Source organism: Vombatus ursinus, unplaced genomic scaffold (assembly GCF_900497805.2).
Source record: "Vombatus ursinus unplaced genomic scaffold, bare-nosed wombat genome assembly UNPS02014772.1, whole genome shotgun sequence".
In the NCBI taxonomy this organism is placed as follows: Eukaryota; Metazoa; Chordata; class Mammalia; order Diprotodontia; family Vombatidae; genus Vombatus; species Vombatus ursinus.
In genome coordinates this window covers 35631641-35641282 of record NW_020954550.1, presented here as the reverse complement: position 1 = coordinate 35641282, position 9642 = coordinate 35631641, and the positions used below count along the sequence as shown (strand labels likewise).

At 37.4% G+C, this 9642-nt stretch overlaps 1 protein-coding gene across 5 annotated transcripts in view; it reads left to right on the top strand.

Annotated features, from left to right (window-relative positions):
- Nucleotides 1-5967, top strand: part of OSMR (oncostatin M receptor) — a 75744-nt gene extending 69777 nt beyond the window's left edge. For all 5 annotated transcript variants that reach the window (XM_027863499.1, XM_027863498.1, XM_027863500.1 and 2 more), the window contains 4 exons: nucleotides 347-514; nucleotides 1882-1963; nucleotides 2255-2327; nucleotides 4497-5967. In XM_027863499.1, the coding sequence (XP_027719300.1) occupies nucleotides 347-514; nucleotides 1882-1963; nucleotides 2255-2327; nucleotides 4497-5057 (884 nt within the window). In that variant the 3' untranslated portion in view covers nucleotides 5058-5967. The remainder of the gene's footprint in view (nucleotides 1-346; nucleotides 515-1881; nucleotides 1964-2254; nucleotides 2328-4496) is intronic.
- The last annotated feature ends 3675 nt before the right edge of the window (nucleotides 5968-9642 follow it).

Genomic DNA, 9642 nt, shown 5'->3' with positions numbered 1-9642 from the left:
GAGAGAGAGAGAGAGAGAGAGAGAGAGAGAGAGAGAGAGAGAGAGAGAGAGAGAGAGACCCCTTGCTTGAAATGATAAAAATCTGACCTGGGATGGGGAGCTAGAGGGGAAAGATGGAAGACTGGCTTTTAGGAAGAGGCTAAGGGAAATACAGATTTTGAAAATTGAAAAAGTTTTGAGACATTTGTGAGGTCCTTAGCTGCCCAGTCCACTCAAGTCATGATAAACAATGTACAAATTAACTTTTATCTCCCATGCTTTTTCACAAAATATTTCTTATTGACGTCTTCTGTTTTCTCCTATGCTTTTAATGAACTGACAATTTTCTTTTCTTTTCTTTTTCTAGATAATATAGTAGTCTGTATGTACACAGTTTCAGATACAAAACAAAAGACTTTCAATGTGAAAAAACTGCAACCAAATTCAACATACAGTTTTGAAGTGAAAGCATTCACAGGTGGTGGAGACAGCCTTGCTGGCATTATAAAGGTCACAACAGGAACCCATGAAAACAGTGAGTTAGAAAAATCAAAACCCCAACAAAGAAGGGACTCAGTCTCTCCTCCAAGTACTCCTCAGTACTTGGTATGGATTTCTCCTTTGCCTCCATCAGTTTTTTCCCTTGAATCGTATTTGTTTGTGGATGTGCTGTTCCTCCTCCTTATTCAACCCCATTTCCTTCCTCCTCCTTCTTCTCCTCTCCTTCCTCTACCTTCTCTTCTGCTTCTACCTCTTCCTTCTTCTAATATAAACTCCTTTTGGGCAAAAAACTATTTCGTGGGTTTTGTAATCTTATTTTTGGAGCTCAATTGTTCATTGAACTTAATTTCCATTTAACATTCAACCATTCACTCAGCAAACATTTTTAGACACTATGTACAAGTCAATAGGAATACAAAGATGAAAAATTATACAATCCTCACCCTTAAAGAATTTATAATCTAGATGGGGGATCCAGCATGTACAAATATAATTCAAGGTAGAGTGTGTGAGGGAGGTCAAAGTGGCTGGAGAGACGAAGAAGAGTAGATCACAGAAAGCTTCACAGAGGAGGTGGTGTGTGCACTGGGCCTTGAAAGAAAAGAAGGATTTCAAAAATATGGTCGTATGGACAGGGAGGGTGGTATGGAGAAGGGATGTGTGTGTGGGTGTGGGGAGAATCTCTTTCAAGGCATGGAAAAGGGGGATAGGGTAAAACAAGTACAAAAATGCATTTTTAAAAAATCTTCATGTGTTATATTGCTAATGACATTAGGAAAAAAACATTTGTCTAGAGTCTGGCAAATTGAATTGGAAAATGGGTGGAGAAAAGGGATATCATTGACCTCCATCAGGCATCTATCTGTCCACCAGTCTGATAACTGGGTGAAAGGGTATGAACAGCTCACTAACTTTTGTAGAATAATTCCAAATTATTTTCTAGAACAAATGGACCAAACTGCAGTTCTACTAAGTGTATTGATGTGCTAATCTGTCTTTAGTCTTTCCAACACTATTACCATCTTTTCAAATTTAAGAGGCTATTTAACTTGTATTTCTCTTATCATTAGTAATTTGGAACAGTTTTTAAAAATATAGTTGTTGAAGGTGTATACACACACACACACACATAGATATACATATATGTATATATATGTATCATATCCTTTGACCCCCTTATCTGTTGGATAAGGTGTTAGCTTGTTGTTGTTGTTTTTTTAAATAATATGTAAAGAACATCAATACTGATAAAGGAAATATTGGAAAGGAAAAAATTAAATTTCTGTCACGGGTAAAAGCTGAGGATTAATAAACTATTCTCCACATGCAGATTTATTTTTAATATTGAGCTTATGGCAGAAGCAAAAGTTATTCATTCAAAAATTTTTCTTCTTTCTTCAGCCAATTTAATGATGACTATAATACTTCCCATGGCTTTATTTTCTCTGCTGCTCATCATCGGGTTGAACTTGAAAATTCAGTGGTAAGTGTTAAAAAGCTTTCCTATTAGGAGAGACAGAGGTATGCCTTATTAAAACTAGAAAAAGTCAGTTGGAATTCAATTGAAAATCATTGAATTTGCTAGGAGGAAAAAAAAAAACAGAAGAGGAAGGAGAGAAAGAAGCCATAGACCAAAGTATTCAATTAAGTTTTTAGTACTATTTTTAGTGTGTGTGAATGAAGAGAGAAAGACCACTTTTTTTGTTTAAAATTATTTCACATAGAAATGTTTTGATATGTTGATCATTTAATACTACTTTTATTGTTGTTCTAGGGTGAAGGAGAAGTGCTTCCCTGATATTCCAGACCCTTATAAGAGCAGTGTCCTGTCACTGATGAAATTCAAGGTGAGAAACAGTGAAAAAGTACTATATAATGAATGTGGAGGAAGTGGGCCTAGCAATACCAGATCTCAAACTATACTGTAAAATAGTAATCATCAAAACAATTTGATATAGGTCATGAAACAGAAAGGGGGTCAGTGGAACAATTTAGGTACCCGATATGCAGAAGCAAATGAGCATAACAGCCTAGTGTTTGATAAAACCAAAAATTAGCTTTTGGGGTAAGACCTCACTATTTAACAAAAACTGTTGGGAAAACTGGGAAGCAGATCGGCAGAAACTACTTATGGATCAACATCTCATACTGTATACCAAGATAAATGGGGACATGATTTAGACATAAAGGGTGATATCATAGAAAATTTAGAGAGCAAGGAAATTAACTATCAGATCTGTCTGTGGATAGTAGGAAGAATTCTGACCAAATAAAATCTAGAAAGGATCAAAGAAGGTAAAATGGGTAATTTTAATTACATAAAATTTAAAAGGTTTTGCACAAACAAAACCAATGCAACCAAACTTAGAAAAGAAATTAGTAAAAGGGGAAAAAATTGTAGCAGGTTTTTCTGATAAAGGTTTCATTTCTAAGATTTGTAGGAAATTCATTCAAATTTATGAGAATGAGATCTATTTCCCAACTGATAAGTGGTCAAAGAATACAAACTGGCAGTTTTCAGAGGAAGAAATGAAAGCTATTAATAACCATACTTTTAAAATGCTCTAAATCACAAATAATTAGAGAAATACAAATTAAAACAACTCTGAGGTCCTACCTCACCCTCATCAGATTGGCAGAGTTGAACAAAAAAAAAAAAGGAAAATGACACATCTTAAGGGGGTATGAGAAAACAGGTACATTAATGCACTAGTGGTAGAACTGTGGAGTTGTTCAGTCACTATGGAAAGGAATTTGTAACTATGGCCCAAAAGCTATTAAACTGTGCATACACCTTGACCCAGCAATACTAGTAATATATACTCCAAAGAGATAAAAATAAGAGGAAACAAGCCCTACATGTACCAAAATATTTATGACAGTCCTTTTTGTGGTGACAAAAATTTGGAAACTGAGGTGATCGCCCATTAGTTGAAGAATAGCTGAACAAATGGTGTTAGATAAATGTAATGGACTACTATTGTGCTGTAAGAAATGATGAAGTAAATGGTTTCAGAGAAACCTGGGAAGACTTCTGTGAATTGATACATAATGGAGGAGAACCAGGAGAATAATTTATACAGGTAAACCGAAACAATATGATAAAGACAACTTTGAAAAACTTAATAGCTCTGATCAACTCAATGACTAACAACCATTTCAGAGGTCTTATGATTTAACACACTACCCATCTCCTCATAGAGAGGTGACGACTCAGAGTGTAAATATGTGTATGTGTATACAGACACTTCCACTCTGATATATATTTTATACATACATGCAAACATATATGCATGTATGTGTGTATACATACACACATATATATTTGACATGACCAATGCAAGAATTTGTTTTACTTTACTACTGTATGTTTATAACAGTGGTTTATTTTGTTTTTTACTTTCTCAAGGGACACAGAAGAAGGCAGATTTTCATTAATTGAAAAAAAATTAATTTAAAAAATACTGCATAGGTTATATAAGATCATAGATACAGTATCCCTTTTTTTTTTTTGAGGCAGTTGGGGTTAAGTGACTTGCCCAGAATCACACAGCTAGTGAGTGTTATATATCTGAGGCCAGATTTGAACTTAGGTCCTCCTGACTCCAGGGCCAGTGCTCTATCCACTGCGCCACCTAGATGCCCCAATATAACATCATAGATCTACAGCTGTAAGGGAACCCAAATTAGATACTATTGGATCAGGCCTATGATGACAGTGCTTTCCTTGGACTTGTGAAGGAAAGTAGGAAAATATGGGCTTCTTAGGGGGACAAACGTCAAGAACAGGGTGAAAAGGGATTGTCCCTCTTCACTCTCAAACAGTAAAATAAAAATGTAAAAATAGCTTGAATCCTTTGCTTTTAAACCATCACCTTCAATTAGTTGCTGTGATCAGGATAAAACACTGAAGCATCATCTCAGTTATTAGGAGGGGAAATGTTTAAAAACAGGTTATTTTTCTGAACTTTATACATTTGTCTGCTTTAGCAATTATTTTGTTGATTATTTTCTAGGGCAATATTCACCAGGCCATACTGAATACTAGTGACTGTATTCCTGACGCCATTGAAGTTGTGAACAAGCCAGAAATAAGTAAAACACAGGGATTGAGGACAATACTTGTGGGGAATGAGATCACCACACCTGCCTATCTCTACCTCCTTCCAGTGGGAAAAGATGCCTTGGACTCTCAAGCTTGCATTTGTTTTGAGAACTTCACTTATTGTCAGGCAGCATCTGACTCTGGTTCTTGTAGCCAAAATCAGATGATACCCACAGACCAAATGATGTCTGTGGAGTCTTCTGAGCATTTACTAAAGGTAGACAAGGACTACATCAGACCATTTGGCAATACTCCTGCTGGAGAAGAAGTCAGTTTGAATTATGTATCCCAGTTGGCCCCAACCATGTCTGGAGACAAAGGCAACTCTTCACCTAATCTTCCTGAGCCAGCACACTGCTCGGAGTACAAAATGCAAATGGTGATACCTGCAGGCTTGGCTCTGTCCTTTCCTCCAGAAGGTGACAGACCCATCTCAGTTGCCTCTTTAGACCAACTTGAAAAGCCGTGCTAACCAGTAAACATGTTTCATACCTTCATGCTCCATGACACCGAGTTCCATACCCTCATTGCTTGTGAGCTTAGGTACAACGTGGCACATCTGGTATCATTCCTCAGTCAGGCACAAGAGGCATGGGATTGCATGCATAAGAAGTCCTGCAGGGCCTTGGCAATCCTGCCCGGCTTCATGGCCAGAGGAACATTTTGCACATTCTTCTGCTTACCTTGGGAAGAAGAAAAAAAAAGGTTGACCTTAGAAAACAGTGCCTGAGGGAGCTTATTTACTATGCTGCCTCTTCATAATAAAACTCATTTTCTGATAGATAGGCACTTTATCTTTTTCTCAATTTTTTTTTTTGAAAAGGTAGCTTTCAAGGCTGCCATCGTGGGACCTTCCAGCTCTATTTCTGAGAGAAACTGTTTCTACTGAGTGAGTCCTGCTTCCACATTTAGTACTTTAGAGACAAAAGGATTGTACTTGGATGCTCATTTTATAAACTGAATCTCAAGGCGATACATTTCAGCAAATACAACTTGTTGGTGGGCATTAATTCTGGCTAGTTACTATGGGAACATATCCTGAGGGATCTTGGGATTGGTGTTTTGGAACATGTTTTGAAGTGATTTGAAGATGATGCTGTAGTTGCATGTGTACCTGAAGAGAGTGAAAACTAAAATTACTGTAGTAAGCTGCAAGATAACTGACATTATCTACCACTGGAGACCCTTCCACTTTCTTTCAGTGACTTGGTTTTGTTTTTTTCTACTGAGATTTTTTTTTCTTCTTTTCTTAAAAATCTCATTCACCCTCAATATCTATTCTTTTTCCATCAAGAATATTACCTCTGAAAATCTCCTTTATTCTGTTTATGGTAGAGTGTTAAATAAAAAAAAAAAAACGACAACACTGGTTGATTTTAGTACCCTCAAAAAGAAATGTAAAATACCAGGTTTAATGAAACAAACTTTAAGATATTTAAGAATATTAAAGAGTTAAAGAATTTAAGAATATTAAAAACATACACTGCAAAAATGATACATAAAAGTGAAGTTATTTTTAGTGGGCTGACTATTAGCTCAGCCCATTACATTCAAACTCCATAATAACCTCTCACATTCATCCCCTTCACCTCCATCTATGAAGCTATTACTGAGTTCCTATTTCAGGCCCTCATAACCGCTTATCTGGACAATTGTTATAACCTCCTAATTAGTTTCTCTGCTTTGAATCTCTATACTCCCGAATCCATCTTTCTCCCTGTTGCCAAAATAATATTTGTAAGGCACAGGTTTGATTGTGTCACTCTCTTTCTCAAAAGATCTTCTTCACTGCTCCCCAGTTGCCACTAGGATAAAATATCACCTCCAGTTTAAAGCCCTTTCCAAGCTGATTCTAGCTTATTTTAATGGACATTTCCCTTTACTCACCTTTAAAGTTTCTGTTCCAAGCCAAAATCCATCTCTTACCTCCATATATTTGCATAGACTGTGCCCCCTTCATGGAATATATACCCTCCTCACCTCTACCTTAGCTATTTTTTAAAAGAAATTTTATTTATTTTCAAACAAAGATTAGTCTTCTCTCTTTCCCACTTCCTTTATCCCTTCCCCCCACACTGAGAAAGCCAAAAACAAAACAAAAAACAAATCCAATACTCCTGTTATAAATATGGACAATCAAGCAAAACAAAATTTCTCACTGCTCATGTCTAAAAAATAATGCCTGCACTCTGAGTCCATCACTTCTCTATCAGTAGGTGGGCAGCATGTTTCATCGTGGGTCCTTAGGAATTGTGGTTGGTCATTGTGATCAGAGTTCCCAAGATTTCTTTATACATACACACATATCTATACATACATACATACATTATATATATATATATACACATATGTATACACACACACACCTACATATGTAGTCTTAATCAGCCAAGATTTGCCTTAAACTCGCTCTCCTCCACCCCCTCCCCCACTCTGCAAACCCTCTACCTCCACTGGAATACCAAAAAGCTGCCAAAACTGATTACAAATACATATAGTCAATCACAACAAATTTCCACATTGGCGATATAAAAATATCTGTGTCATTCTTCATTCTGAATCCTTCATTTCTCTATCAGGAGGTACACAGCATGTTTCATCATTAGTCCCCTGAAATACTGGTTGTCATTACTTTGATAAAAGTTCAGCACAATAGTACTGTCACATTCATATATCGTAACTTGTTCATTCATTTAACCGAATTAGGGACACCTACTCGGATTCCCATTCTTTGCCACCTCATTGAGAACTTTAACTATTTCTGTATATCCTTAGAATTTGTTTTGCTTGGAACTAATCATTCCCTTAGTCTATTCTTTTTCTCCACTTTCCTTTCTCTTCTATTGCCTCATTGAGTGAAATGTATTTCTGTACCCAACTATGTATAGGTTCTTTGTTTTGACTGGTTCGGATAAAAGAGTGTTCATGTCAGCTGGTCCCCTCACCCTCTCCTTCTTGTTAGTGTGGAAGCCTACTAGTGTACCCTCATTATGTGAGATAATTTGTCCTGTATTTCCTTCCCCTCTTTCCTCCCCCAAGCATATGCCACTTCCCTTCTTTCCATTCTTTTCTTTAAGATCATCAAGACTTAACAGAACCATTCCCAGGTCTTGTCTAATTGGACTTCAATTAGGGTTCACAGAGGATCATCATGTATTATCTTCTCTTATCTGAATCTAAGTAGCTTATCCTTGTTTAGTCTTTTATCATTGTTCATTCATATTCACTTTTTTATGTTTTTCATCAGGAATGCTTGGAAGTTCTCTATTTCATTGAAGGTCAATTAGAAGGACCTGTAGAATTATACTCAGTTTTGTTGGTTAACTTATTCTATTTTTTTTTCCTTCGGGTGAGGCTATAGGGGTTAAGTGACTTGCCCAGGGTCACACAGATAGTGAGTATCATGTGTCTGAGGCCAGATTTGAACTCAGGTCCTCCTGACTCTAGGGCTGGTATTCTATCCACTGCAGTATCTAGCTACCGCTAGATTATTCTTGATTATAAACCCATAATCCTCTTCCTTCTGAAATATTGTGTTACAAGTTCTCCACTTTATAATGGTGGCTGCTAAATAACGTGTGGTCTTGACTCTGGCTTCTTAGTACTTGAATTATTTCTTCCTGACTGCTTGCAATATTTTGTCTTTGACCTGGAAGCTCTGGATTTCAGCTATGATGTTTCCTGGATGTTTTCATTTTGAGGTTTCTTTCAGGAGGCAGGTGGATTCTTTTTATTTTGACTTTGCCCTCTGGTTTTAAGAGATCTGGGGATTAAGATTTCTTGAAATAGAATGTCTAGACTCTTTGGTCATGACATTGACAATCCAGTGATTCTTGATTTTTTTCTCATTAATTTGCTTTCTAGGTCAATTGTTTTTGCTATGAGATACCTTCCATTTTCTTCTTTTTTTAAACCCTTTGGCTTTGTTTTAGTGTTTCTTGTTGCCTCATGAAGTCACTGGCTTCTATTTGTTCCATTTGAATTTTCAGGGAGTTTGTTTCTTGGGAAAGGTTTTGTACCTCTGATGCCAAGCTATCAATTCTCTTTCCACCTCTTTCTTCCATAGTTCTCATTTCCCCTCAATTTTTGTCTTGAGCACTCTCATTTCACTTATAAAAATATTTTTTTAAATTCTTTTTTCAAACTCTTGCTTCATCTTTTCCAGGAATTCTAGTTGAGTTTGCCTGAGCTATATTTTTCTGTGAGGCATTGCTTAAGGATGTTCTAGAGTCATTCTCTTCAGAGTTTGTGTGAGTACCTGTTACCAAAAGTAGCTAGTTACAGCGGGATTCTTTGTTTTTCCATTCTTCCTGACTTCAGACTTAATGTTAGGGCTTGGCTTTGCCACACTTCTAGAGGGAAGCTGGTCCTGTTGCTTTCTTGGAGTATTGAGGTGCAGGCTAGTGACCTGCAAGCTTTCAATGCTCCCCAAATGGCCTAGTCTGGCAAAATCTGATTGCCAACCCATTGGTCTGAGCTCCACAAATTTCTGACCTGGGTTTGTGTCTGGAAAAGTAAACTTCTATAGACTCTGCCCCTACTAATGCCAGCTGGTGAGCTCTGTTGACTCAGAGCAGCAGAACTGTAGGCTTCCCTTTGTTCTGAGATTTCTGCCCTTTTATTCTTCTGCAAACTGGGCTAGACACTGGAAGTAAGACCCCACTTTGTGCCTTAGGTCTAAACCACACAACTGGTACTACTGGCTTCTGAAATTTCTTTCTCCATACACTGCCCTGGGTCTCCATACCAGAACACAGGTCTGTTCTCACTACATTCTAATTCTGTGACCTGGAAGTGGGTCATGGGTGACAAAGCTGCCAGTTCACACTGTCATGATGGTCCAGTTGAGTTCTAAGACCTCTTACCGTGGTACACAGCCTCCTCCAGTGCTAGAGTGCTCTGTGCTCCACTTGTTACTAACCCAACCTGTCCCTAGACTTCTGTTTGTTTCTGCCTATGCTGACCTGGACTATGATTTTTTTTCTGGATTTGCCCATCAAGATTGTCTGGTGCATTTTCTATATCTGTTTGGTGAAGTCTGTGTAAGTGTACTTGGA